This window comes from Rhinopithecus roxellana, chromosome 13, assembly GCF_007565055.1.
Source record: "Rhinopithecus roxellana isolate Shanxi Qingling chromosome 13, ASM756505v1, whole genome shotgun sequence".
Lineage (NCBI taxonomy): Eukaryota > Metazoa > Chordata > Mammalia > Primates > Cercopithecidae > Rhinopithecus > Rhinopithecus roxellana.
In genome coordinates this window covers 89,595,518-89,608,975 of record NC_044561.1, presented here as the reverse complement: position 1 = coordinate 89,608,975, position 13,458 = coordinate 89,595,518, and the positions used below count along the sequence as shown (strand labels likewise).

At 46.4% G+C, this 13,458-nt stretch overlaps 1 protein-coding gene across 3 annotated transcripts in view; it reads right to left on the bottom strand.

The window, feature by feature from the left end:
- Positions 1-11,973: 11,973 nt before the first annotated feature.
- Positions 11,974-13,458, bottom strand: part of SEL1L2 (SEL1L2 adaptor subunit of ERAD E3 ligase) — a 158,009-nt gene continuing 156,524 nt past the window's right edge. For 2 of the 3 annotated variants that reach the window (XM_010355255.2, XM_030915182.1), the window contains 2 exons: positions 12,924-13,052; positions 11,974-12,331 (listed from right to left, as the gene is read on the bottom strand). In XM_010355255.2, coding sequence (XP_010353557.1) covers positions 12,212-12,331; positions 12,924-13,052 — 249 coding nt within the window. In that variant the 3' untranslated portion in view covers positions 11,974-12,211. Of the gene's footprint in view, positions 12,335-12,923; positions 13,053-13,458 lie in introns of all 3 variants that reach the window. The other variant, XM_030915183.1, reaches the window with a different exon arrangement.

Below are 13,458 nucleotides of genomic sequence, written 5' to 3'. Positions count from 1 at the left end.
GGCAAGGGGCCTGCCCATGGAAGATGCCAGTGGTCTCAGAACTGGGCTGAGGGATCATGTGTAGGGCACTAGGGTATCTACTCCAGAGGACAGGGAGTTATCTTTGGAAAGCATATTTACATAGAGTGGGAAGGGATCGTAATGGGAGAGGAAATCAGACTGGAAAGTTAGTGTAGCTCAGAAAACAATCACAATCAATTGGTCAATAGTATTGATTGATCACAATCAACATTCCATTCTGAGTTGTTAATAAATCACATAGCAAAATTGATGATGTCTTTCTGGGCTTCACTGCAAGCTCCGCCTCCCGGGTTCACGCCATTCTCCTGCCTCAGCCTCCTGAGTAGCTGGGACTACAGGCGCCCGCCACGACGCCCGTCTAATTTTTTGTATTTTTAGTAGAGACGGGGTTTCACTGTGTTAGCCAGGATGGTCTTGATCTCCTGACCTCGTGATCCGCCTGCCTTGGCCTCCCAAAGTGCTGGGGTTACAGGCGTGAGCCACTGCGCCCAGCCTGAAACATGAATTTTTTTTTTTTTTTTTTTTTTTTTTGAGACGAGTCTCGCTCTGTCGCCCAGGCTGGAGTGCAATGGCGCGATCTCAGCTCACTGCAAGCTCCGCCTCCCGGGTTTACGACTTTCTCCTGCCTCAGCCTCCTGAGTAGCAGGGACTACAGGCGCCCGCCACCACGCCCAGCTAGTTTTTTGTATTTTTTTAGTAGAGACGGGATTTCATTGTGTTAGCCAGGATGGTCTCGATCTCCTGACCTCGTGATCTGCCCATCTCAGCCTCTCAAAGTGCTGGGATTACAGGCAACATGAATTTTTTAAAAAAAGATTTTTCAGCTGGGCTCGGTGGCTCATGCCTGTAATCCCAGCACTTTGGGAGGCCGAGGCAGGTGGATCACAAGATCAGGAGTTCGAGACCGGCCTGGCTGATATGGTGAAACACTGTCTCTGCTAAGAAGTACAAAAATTAGCCGGGCGTGGTGGCAGGCACCTGTAATCCCGGCAACTCAGGAGGCTGAGGCAGGAGAATCGCTTGAACCTGGGACACGGAGATTGCAGTGAGCCCAGATCACGCCACTGCACTCCAGCCTGGGCGACAGAGCGAGACTCCGTCTCACAGAAAAAAAAAAAGAAAAAGAAAAAAAAAAGATTTTTCAAAATAAGGTTGTAGATTTTTTTTGTCCACTTTGATATTTTTAATGGGAAAAGTGAAAAATGATAGATATTACAGTGAAAGCTATGTTTGACAATAAGATAACATGGTGGGGAGGTAGCATAGAAAAAGGCGCACTGGCTTTGGGGTGGATCCTGAGTTTGAATCCCAGTTTCTCCAGTAACTAGCAGTGTGACCTGAGGCAAGTTGCTGATTTGAGCCAGGGTGTTCTGATCTGGAAAATGTAACAATGCTTTCTTCATCAGGTCGTTTTAGTTCTCATTCCCCAGAAGCTGACCCTGAAAAGAGAGTCTCCTGAGTAGCAGGGACTACAGGCGCCCACCACCACGCCCAGCTAGTTTTTTGTATTTTTTTAGTAGAGACGGGATTTCATTGTGTTAGCCAGGATGGTCTCGATCTCCTGACCTCGTGATCCTGACCTGGTTCAACACCCAGGAGTTTGAAAACTTTAAAGGATTGCCTCTGGAAATGTGTACCAGCCCAGGACTATCCCTCATTCAAGTTCCCTCTAGTGAAATCACTACTTTTAGTTTTATGATTTTTCTTATTAATAACAAACTATTGTTAGAATGGCATATTTATTGTTGCTATGGGTTGCTACTTTTTCTTATAAAAAGAATGTGTCTTAAAGGAGGTGAGTAGTTTTTCCATATTAATTATATACAAACAAAATACTCTTGGCCAGGCATGGTGGCTCATACCTGTAATCCCAGCACTTTGGGAGGGTGAGGCTGGCAGATCACTTGAGGTCAGGAGTTTGAGACCAGCCTGGCCAACATGGCGAAATCCTGTCTCTACTAAAAATGAAAAAATTAGCCAGACATGGTGGCACACACCTGTAATACCAGTTATTTGGGAGACTGAGGCAGGAGAATAACTTGAACCCAGGAGGCGGAGGTTGCCGTGAGCTGAGATTGCGCCACTGCACTCCAGCCTGGGTGACAGAGCAAGACTCCGTCTCAAAAAAACAAAAACAAAACAAAAAAATACCTCTGGGAGACAGAATTCATTCTGGCAGAGTGAGGAATGATGGGAAGACAGAAATGGGAAAAATTATAGCCCCACATGGAGCAGAATCTCACGTGGAATCCAAGGCTTGTCTCTTCACCCTTCTCCACCTTCCTTTTCTTTCTTTCGTTTGTTGGTAATGATTTCTTCTAAATTAAAAAACAATTAAATTCCCTATCTGATGTCTCAGGTGGTTTGTGACTGTGGAATAGAGTGAGCAAACACTATTTTTAGGAAGCCATTACAAACTTACAGTACAGGACTTTAGTCTGGCCACAAACATCATTTCTTTGGGCTTTGGGAGACTTTTCTGTCTAACCTCCCACAGGCAGGGAGGCCTGTCTTAGTTCAGAAGTTGTAGGTGTGCACACTGTTGACAGTTTTGTGGCTTTGGAATTGTTGACTTGTCCAGAAGCTGGAGAGGTAATGTGACCGGGGCCACAGCATTATTCCTGGAACATCTGGGGCTAAGCCATTTGCTGTGTCCCAGCCCAGGGCATAGGTCTCAACTGTGAAATTGTTCGGGCTTTCTGGGTGATAAAATGGGACCCTTTGAAGGTTTGGTTTGGGTTGAAGCCCAAAGGCTGAGAGTTAAGAAAGAGCCAAGCGGCCCCAATTTTATAAACTGAGGTGCTGGATGTTCCGAGTTGGAACTTGCAAATGGGTGAAAGTGCGGGGCAGGACATTTGAAGGTGGAAGTAGGAGGGCAGAGGGCAAATTTTCCTGGAGTTTTCTGATTGCTGTTGCATTTCCCATTGGGGGGGGAGAGAGAGATCTGCCCCTAACTTTGGTCAAAGGAGAGGGGCTATAAGAGAGCCACTGGGAGAGCCTCCTCTGTGGTCCTAGAATGTGGGGGATGGAGTGGACTGGGGTGTGACACATGCCAAATGGGGAAAGGCTGAGGCTACTTGCCTGAGGAGAGAGTGAGACTAGAAGCAACACAGCAAGATAAACCCAGTTGCCCTTGGAGCTAACTGCCCTCCACCGCCAGCAGCGGCAAGAGTGTGTGTTCCTCAGGAACCAGAAAAAGAACACAGAGGAGCAGGTGCATGGTGTATTCACTTCCTATGGCTGCTATAAAAACAATTGCCACAAAATTTGTGGCTTAAAACCACACGCATTTATTGCCTTATAGTTCTGGAGGCCAGAAGGCCTGAGATGCTCCCTCCAGAGGCTCTAGGGTGGAATCCACCCCTTGCCTCTTCTGGTGCTGCTGGCATTCCTGGGCTGTGGCCACATCACTCCTCTCTCTGCCTCCATAATGACATTGCCTCCTCCTCTTCTGTCTGTGTCAAATCTCTCTGCCTCCCTCTTATAAGGACACCTGTGATTGCATTTAAAGCCTGCCTGGATAATCCAGGATAATCTCCCCTCTTCTGTCTGTGTCAAATCTCTCTCTGCCTCCCTCTTATGAGGACACCTGTGATTTGCATTTAAAGCTAGCCTGGATAATCCAGGATAATGTCCCCTCTCAAGATCCTTGATCACTTCTGCAGAGTCCCTTTCTAACATGAAACATTCACAGTTTCAGGGATTAGGACGTGGATGTCTTTTGAGGCCATTGTTCAGCCTACTGCAGAGAGAGTCTGTTCATGGACCAGTGAGTGACCTCAAGGCTCAGGACACCTCACTCACGAAGCAGATGCTTTGACTGCCCAGTGATTTTCGCCGCAGCTGTAGAGGACCTTTCTGTGCAAGCCCAGACTCCTGCTAACTGTGCCTAACACTAAGGGAAGGCACGGGTTCTGCCTCAGAGACATCCCCAAAGCCTCTGAGAAGTAGCTGAGAAAGGATGAGGGGGCAGTTAAAGCACCCTGGGAGCAATCCTTAAATGACAGGGAAGGGAGCCAGTGGGTAAGGGACCCAGCTTCCTGTCTTTGAGGCAGACAATTCTGGGAGGTATTCCACAAACCTTCTAGATCCTGGTAGAATAGGACCCTCACTGCCTACAGCAGTAACTTTAAAAACGCATGCTTTTTTAATGGCTTTTCATCCCTCTCTCTCCCTCAATTCTGAGTCCTGCGATCACTTCCCAAATGAGCTACCTATACCCAAATTTTTGTTTCAGGCTGTGATTTTCGTAGATCCCAAACAAGGACATAAGCTTCCTAGCAGGGAATCCCCAAGAATGCGGCAAAAGTGCTTCATGGGAGTCAACACGGTGAACTTCCATACTCAGCGGGCACCTTGGTCGGATAACTTTTGTGCTGGCTTAGTGAAATCTTTCCTATTCCTTAAACCACCCTCTCACCACCCCCACTCCCTTCAACCATGGAGGAGGCAGAGGCAGGTAGGGTGGGAAGAGGGGAGGAAACAGGGCAGAACTGACCATGTCCCACACTCCTGTCCCCCATCACTCAGGGTTCCAGGCTGAAGCAGGCCCCGGATGCAGCCTACTTACTGCATTCAGTTCTTTCAACACACGGCATGCATTCATCAGCCCGTTTACTCTGCTCGCATCTGTGTTTCTTCTAGAGGCGGAAACTGTTCATCAGCTAGCATCAATACTACGATCCTGCTTTTAAATATCCTCTGCTGACGGTTACACTGTTCTGAAGAAGTAATCATTTTATAATATGTCTATAAAACGAGAAGAAGAATCTTACCTCACAGAATGTCTGGGTGGATGCAGTGAGCTAGCTCCAGGAAAGTGCCTGGCACAGAGTGGATGCCCTAATAATGGAGTCTTCTCTCTTCTACAGCACACATTGCAAGCTTCCTGAGGGCAGCTCTTAGTTCCCTGGTCTTTGGCAGAGTGCTTGGGACACTATAAGTGCTCAGGGAATTGCTTATTGAAGGAAAGGGTGTGAGGGTCAGGAAAGCAGCGCTTAATCATTGCCCCAGATGCTGCCAATGTCCTGGCCCCATCCCCTCGGGGCTTCTCATTGCTGGCAGGCAAAGCTGCTAACTGCAAGCACCTGCATCCATTTGCCCAGGGGTTTTCCCGGTTGGCTCCACCTTCCTACATGGGGGATTGGAACTACGGAAAATTAGTGTTCCACTTAAAGCACCCCTCAACCAATGACTGTGAGCAGTTGTGAATACATATCCTGTCCTCGTGTCCCTTGGGTGGGATAACCATGAGGTGCGTGCTCTATACCAGAGTTCCCCAGTGGGACTGAGCTCTGGTGACTCACAGTGGTACCTTTTTTGGTGACACTAGGGTCTCACTCTGTCACCCAGGCTGGAGTGCAGTGACGTGATCTCATTTCACTGTAGCCTCAACTTCCTTAACTCAAGTGATCCTCCCACCTCAGCCTCCCAAGCAGCTGGGACTACAGGCATGCAACACCACGCTTGGCTAGTTTTTTATTTTTATTTTTTCAGAGGCAAGGTCTTTCTGTGTTGCCCAGGCTAGTCTCAAACTCCTGAGCTCAAGTGATCCTCCTGCCTCAGCTTCCCAAATTGCTGAGATTACAGGTGTGAGCCACCGCATCCAGCCTGGCAACTTTTTTGGTAACTCTCCGTACTGGCTTCCTTCCTGATTTATATTTCTTCAATATAACATACCAAATAAACTGTTTGCATGCAAAAATCCTTGTCTCATGGTCAGCTTCTGGGGGAACCTAAATGAAGACAACCACATGGCTGAAATTTGAAATTCATATGAGGCTTTCTTAAGGGAGGCCCTTTTCTTCCTATAGCATTGATTCCTCTTCCTGCTTGGTTTCCGATTTCTGTATAATGTGTGGAAGGGGAGAAAATGATACAATCTTTTTGCAACTCTCATAAATTCATAACTAAGGCACCCTCCTGAAACAAAAGACAGATCAATAAGGGAAAAAACAAGTAAGCTTAATAACGTATGTCATGTTCATCATGGGGGAAAAAAGTAACTCTCTCTGCAAAGTAACTCTCAAAGCATTGGCTGGAAACATGAGGCTTTAAGCTTTGCTTAAATAACATTTTAACAGAAAGCAATGAATTTTAGTGCAGTGACAAGACAAAGGAGAGAACAGTTCCAGTCTCTCAAAGGGGGAAAGCTGTGGGAAGATACTAATGAAGTAAGGTCTGCTCGCTAGTTTTTCTGGTGTCTGCTAGTGCCGTCTCTAGGCTGATAAGTGGCTGTCTCCAGTAAGACAGGATTTATGTCCTGCCTTTAGGCAAACAAAGGAGAGGCAGAGAGTCTCTGTACATCTCTGCTGTCGTCAGCTCACCAATCCTCAATATTTTAGGGAGAAATATTTTGGTTTCCTTCATTGTAAATACTTGGCCTACCTCAGATTCATTCCAGGGCTGTACACATGCCAGTTCGCAGCTGCTCTGTGCTGGCTGGGGCAGATATCTACTTCTCCAGTTTGCTGGGGCTAGGCCCCAAGGTGGCCTCACAGCTGTTGTAGGGATACAAGTCTTCATGTTGCTGAGGAGTCCTTGTCCTGGTCTGATTTGCCTGCTATTGTGAAGACAGTGGCTGAGTATTGTTACCTTTCTCCTTGGTTCTCTTAATAGGAGTGAATCTTTTTGGAGACTCCCTCCCAGTGCATCTGCTGTGTGTGTGTGTGTGTGTGTGTGTTTTCTTTTGAGACAGAGTTTCTCTCGTCACCCAGGCTGGAGTGCAATGGCATGATCTCGGCTCACTGCAACCTCCACCTCCCTGGTTCAAGCAATTCTCCTGTCTCAGCCTCCCAAGTAGCTGGGATTGCAGGCATCTGCCACCATGCCCAGCTAATTTTTGCAGTTTTCGTAGAGATGGGGTTTTCACCATGTTGGCCAGGCTGGTCTCGAACTCCTGACCTCAGGTGATCCACCCACCTCGGCCTCCCAGGTGCTAGAATTAAAGGTGTGAGCCACCATCCCCAGCCACGAGTCAGTGTGTTCTTGTTGATAAATGATGTGGGGAACAGTACAAGACGGTGGGAGAGCCTGGAAGAACTTGGAGGAATTTTCAGGTAAAGCCCATTGAAGTTGCTGAAAATTAAACAACGTCAAAATGACGTTCATGGTCAGACAATTTGTGAAGGTTTATTTTTAACAATGGGAGTTCTGGGTTTTCTAATCATTTACTCTAAGAGAGGATAAAACGCAATGTAAAATTAAAATTTGAAAATTAAAAACCATGAATTTTCTAGACCATGAGTCTCCAGTCAGTAACTACCTGACTAGCAGGATGGTTTGGAAGGGTTTTTCCCACACTTTAATACCGAGCCCAGTGCCACCCAATGCTAAACTATTAAGAGGGCAGCTTTGATATTAAAACCCAAAGCAGGGAGCTGGACACAATGGTATGTGCCTGAAGTTCCAGCTACTCAGGAGGCTGAGGCAGGAGAGTCACTTGAACACAGGAATTCCAGTCCAGCCTGGGCCACATAGTGAGACGCCATCTCTAAAGAAAAAAAAAAAAAAAAAACTGGCAAGAAGTAGATGCTCTTTGTGCATAATAAGGCTTAGGGAATACATGAGCATAAGATCGACCATCATAGTGCAAGAGAAGTTCAATTTATTTATTTGATAGATTCCCATCTAGAGGCTGGTCCGTAGTGAGGGCTGCTTTCTCTCTCTCCAGTCCAAGGATGCACAATTTCCTGTGTCCCCCTATCCAGCAGCAGAACCCTAGGGCAGAGGATGGCTGATAGCAGCCCATGCTGAAGGTCATGTCCCCGCAGGAGGACCTTAGCCAGGAGTTGAGGCAAAGGAGCTGGGCTTATGGGGACTGTGGATTCAGGAAGGGAAATTGAATGAAGATGGGAGATGGTGGAGAGGGTCTGGGGTGTGTCTCCCACCCACTGCACATCAGGAATGAGTCTTGAGACACAGGAGTGGAGCCTGCACCTAGGGTGCCTCAGGCAGAGAGTCCCAACCATCCTGGGACTCTGCATCTCTTGGCTCATGTCACTTGAGCCAAAGCAAAGAGCTGAGCATTATTTAAGTGTGTGTGTGTGTAGTGGCCAATGTGAGGGGGTGTGTGTGTTTAGCTAAGTAACAGAGGAGGATATCTCTTCTACCCTCCACTTACCATGACACATCTGTATTTCTTCAGTCTGAAAGGTGGGAAGACGAAGAGATTCAGGCACGCGTCTGACTGGGCTGTCTAATCCTTGTTTTCCAAGATAGGCAGCTCAGGCTTGGGCTGCATTTTTCTTCTGCCAATTTTTGTACTGGAATTTATGTAACCATTGATAGATTTTTAAACAGTATCTTTATAGTAGGTTAAATACGGCTGCAAACTCTTTGCTACTCCCACTGAGAGACGGAGTGTAACATTTGACTAATGGAACGTGGTGGAAGGGATGTTCTAGAACTTCTGAGGCTTAGTCTTAGCAAACCTGTGGCTTTTGCCTGTGTCTCTGTGAACATTCTCTGTGGGAATGGTGAGCTACAGTGTAAAAGGCCCAAATACTCTGTCCACCATGCCAAGAGGCCACATCTGGCATGTGGGTATACTGGTCAACAGTAACAGCTGAGACCAGCAAAAGTGCCAGGGATGTGAGTAAACCTGTCTTGGATTCTAGAACAGCCCATCCACTAAGTGACCAGAAGAATCACCTGACCACACCCTGCCCAAATTCCTGACCCACAAAATCGTGAGATAAAATGAAATGATTGTTGTTTTAAGGCACTAATTTTGGAGAAGTTTGTTAAGAAGCAAGCAATAACTGGAATGGTAACATAGAGGAAAGAACATCTGTGGTGTTAGATCTGGACTCAAATCCCAGCTCCATTATTTATCAACTGTGTGATCTTTTCTAGCTTCTTCTGGCCTCAGTTTCTTCCTGTGTTAAACAGAGGTCGTTCTAGCTACCTCCTAGCCTCATCATGAAGATGAAATGAGAAAACAGATGGAACACAGAGCCTGGCTCATAGCAGATGCTTCAAAATGTTTCTTTCCTCTCCTCTCAGCCTCAGCATGCCCTCTTCTCTAGGGTTTTCTGGGATGCCCAGTGAGGGGAATGCAGCAAACTACAGCACCCCCACCACTCAAGATTTTGGAGAAAAGAATTCCAAGAGAATGTTACTGAGAAAATGACTCTGGACCCCCCTGCTCCAGAAAGACAAAATTATTTTCCTGACTTGACTTTAAAAAAATTGATTTACTTGAAGAGCTACTCCAATTTAATGAAGAATTAGGGGAGGAAATTAAGGGAGCTACAAAAGAGAATTAGATTTTTTTTTTTTTTTTTTTTTTTTTGAGACCAAGTCTGGCTCTGTCACCAGGCTGGAGTGCAGTGGTGCAATCTCAGCTCACTGCAACCTCCACCTCCTGGGTTCAAGTGATTCTCCTGCCTCAGCCTCCCGAGTAGCTGGGATTATAGGCGCCCGCCACCACACCCAGTTAATTTTTGTATTTTTAGTAGATACGAGTTTCACTATGTTGGCCAGGATGGTCTCAATCTCTTGACCTCATGATCCACCCACCTCAGCCTCCCAAAGTGCTGAGATTACAGGTGTGAGCCACCACATCCGGCCAACAATTAGATTTTTAAAAAACAGATACCTTGGACCAGGCGCAGTGGCTCATGTCTATAATCCCAGCACTTTGGGAGCCCAAGGCAGGCAGATCATTGGAGGTCAGGAGTTTGAGACCACACCGGGCAACATGGTGAAACCCTGTCTTTACTAAAAATACAAAAAAAGAAAAAAATATAGCTGGATGTGGTGGTGCACACCTATAGTCCCAGTTACTTGGGAGGCTGAGGCAGGAGAATCACTTGAACTTGGGAGATGGAGGTTGCAGTGAGCCAAGACCGGGCCTTTGCACTCCAGCCTGGTGACAGAGTGAGACTCCATCTCAAAAAAAATAAATAAATAAAAATAAAATACAAAAATTAGCTGGGTGTGATGGCGTACACTTGGGAGGCTGAAGCAGCAGAATCACTTAAACCTGGGAGGTGGGGGTTGTAGTGAGCCAAGATCATGATACTGTACTCCAGCCTGGGTGAAAGAGAAAGACCCCATCTCAAAAAAACAAAAACAAAACAAACAAAAAAACTAGATACCTTGTGGTCCACAGGCTATCCATTTTTATCTAAGGTATCAGAAGCAAGAAAATGAAGAAGGGCTCTGTGAGCCCATAGAGCGGGTGGGATTTTGCTATAACCGAGAAGCATCAGTGGTTTTCAGGCAGGAGGCTCTCTCCCTCCCTCTGTCAGTCATCTCAGAGACGCCCAGAGGCTGCAAGGTGCCCAACCATGCACAGAGGTGATGAGAACTGCTACCCTGGCGGCTCCAGGAGAAGAGGCCCAGAAATGGACATTTGAATGATTGAAACTCCTTAAACCACTCCTGCTTTCAAAGCTTGCTCCATGTCTCACATTGACATGGAACAATGAGCTGAAATGGGAAACATCAACTCAGGCTGCCCTCCCTCCTATATTTCAGGCAGTGCTCTACTCTACACAGCAAGTCCCCGAACAGGTCTCCCTTTCTTTCCTGCCTGCAGTCATTCCCACAAGTTTACCTCTGAGGAGCTCATTTTCATTCAGACTTTGAGGCAGGGCTCACCAATGCTGCCTTCTGCACTCCCCTCTCTGTTCTCATCCAGGTCCTTAATATGCTCACATTCCTGACACCTGTGAGATGTCATAGCACAGCTGCCCTCTCCATTACGCCCTGACCTGCTGTTTAGATGCTGCCCCTTCCTGCACATTTGTATAAATTAGGCTGCATCCCTGGGAACTGGAACTCCCTAATAAGGCAGGGACATGACCCCCAAACTCTAAAACACTTGGACCTCAGACAGGCCTGGATTCGTTCCTGGCCAAATAAATGACTGTGGCCAGTATGTGTGTGTGCTATGTTTAGAGAGCACTTTTGATGTTAGGTTTATTTAACCTTCACAATTCTTCAGTGAGGTAGGAAATAATCCCATTTTATGGAGGAAAAGCTGAGGTTTGGAAAAGTTATGCCCAAAGTTACACAGCTACTAAGGGACAGAGCTGGACTTCAAATCCAAGTTGTTTGATCCCAAACTCGGTGCATGCCCACTATTTCATCCCACCTTTTGATTATGATTGACATTAGAAATTAAATTTTCATGTCCCTAAATTGGATTTTTAAGTAAGCAAGCAAGATCTGTTCCTACCTAAGCACCTAGCACATTAGCTGGAGAACTAACTGTGAAGCGCTGAAGCCACACAGATTGTTACCAACTCAGCTGTCTCCTCACCCATTCCAATGGATTTGCCATGAGTTTTTTAAAGGATATTAAAAGTTCCCAATTGTGGAACTCATTCTAGGTGCCAGGCCCTGGGCCACTCTCATTACATCCATTATCCCACTTCATCTTCATATCAGTTGTCTAACATAGGCATTATCCTTCCCTTTTTGCACACCGGGAAACTAAGGCTCAAGAAGTCAAATATTGACTGGGTGTGGTGGCTCATGCCTGTAATCCCAGAACTTTTGGAGGATCACTTGAGGTCAGGAGTTCGAGCCCAGCCTGGCCAACATGGCGAAACTCCATCTCTACTAAAAATACAAAAATTAGCCGGGAGTGGTGGCGGGCACCTATAATCTCAGCTATTTGGGAGACTTAGGCAGAAGAATCACTTGAACCCGGGAGGCAGAGGTTCCAGTGAGTTGAGATCTTGCCACTGCACTCCAGCCTGGGGGACAGAGGGAAACTGTGCCTCAAAATTGTACAAGGTCTATTTGTACATTTGTATCTTTATCATATTCTGAGGGATCTGGATTTCTGCCTTCCCCAAACTCCGCCTTCTCTTCACCTTAGTTTGTCTGTAGGAGTCAGGAAACCCAGTGTGTCCTCTTGACAGAGGGGAGGTTGTTCTAACAACATGAAAATGGGTGGTCTTTATTCATAACGTGGGACTAGGTCACCAAGATGACAGATTGGTAACAAGATCTTAGGTGACCAGTTGCCAGCATCCCCCACAGGGCTTTCTCAACTAAGCAGGAAGTCTGAAGTTGTTTCTCCAGGATAGTCCCCAAGTCTTGTCCATTTTCCATCACAGCCCTGAGCGGAAAACTGTAGCAGACTCTTGATTTGGATGGGAAACTGTTTATTTAGCAGGGATACCTTGGAGTGAACTGGTTCCCATTAGCAGGTTTTCCCATGATCCTCATCCTACCCACGGTGATTTCTAAGCAACAAAATCAGCCCAGCAACAATGAGGCCAATCACAAATAAGTCCCAGTGTGGTCCAACGGTGTTGTCCGGTTTCAGCCAGTTCCATCTCATTGTGAACTGCTGGCAAGAGACATTCTGTCAAAAAAAATCCAAGCTTCCCACCTCCACTCAGAGCCACCTACTCTTCCCAAACCCACTGCCACCAACCCTCCTCCCACCCATTCCCTTTGCTTCCTTCAGTCTTGGAAAACACAATCTTTGCTTGCTTACAACTTCCACAAGGGGTGTAAATAGCACCTTTAGAATAACCCCAAAGATTTAGACACTTTACTTTTTTTCAAACAGTAGCTCTTTGTGGTACCCCTTGCCACCTGCCGTCTGCCTACCAGTCTCGGCTATTGATGGTAAGAACTGTTTTGAAGAAGTATATATAGCACATGCCACTGTAGATGTAGTGTATGCTGGAAAAGAACATCTGCTGAATGAATTAATTGCTTATACTGTGAAGTGTCAATACATACTCAATAGAACACACAGAATTACTCGGCATGGCGAGTGTAAGACTTTGAATTTGACTTCTCAAAGGAAAGCCAGTCCAGAAGAGGCTCCCCGATGGGCCTTGTCCCTTTGTCCCTAGGAGTTGCTCATTGGAGACTTTCAGAGCATTGGAGACTTTCAGAGATTCAGGACTTGTTCAAGACAAACTTACATTAAAAAACAGAATATCCCGGAGGAAATGCATAGTTTCCAGTTTCATGAGGGCAAAGAACACAGGTATGTAGGCATCTGGACTCGTTTGAGCAGCCATGTCGTACAAGCTTCTGGCCAAGTGAATGTCCTAGAAGGAGAAGAATAGCCCATACCCATCAGATTCTCTAGGAGTAAGTAAACAGACACCACTCTTCAAAATGTCAAATGTAATTAAGGGTACAGGACTTAAGATAGGGAGATTATCATGAATTATCCAGGTGGACCTCAGATAATCAAGTGAACATTTAAACAGAGTTATCTCAGGGCTGGGGGTGGAAGACAGACAGATGTGGTGGAGGGAGACTTCAGAGAGATCCTCAGCATGAGGGACTCAACTTGCCATTGTTGGAAGGGGCCACATGGAATGAGAAAGAATTTGGACAGTCAATAAGGAAACAAGAACCTTGGTCCTACAACCTCAATTAACTGAATTCCACCAAACAACCGGAATGAGCCCTGCAGTGGATTCTTCCCCAGAGCCCCCAATAAAGAAC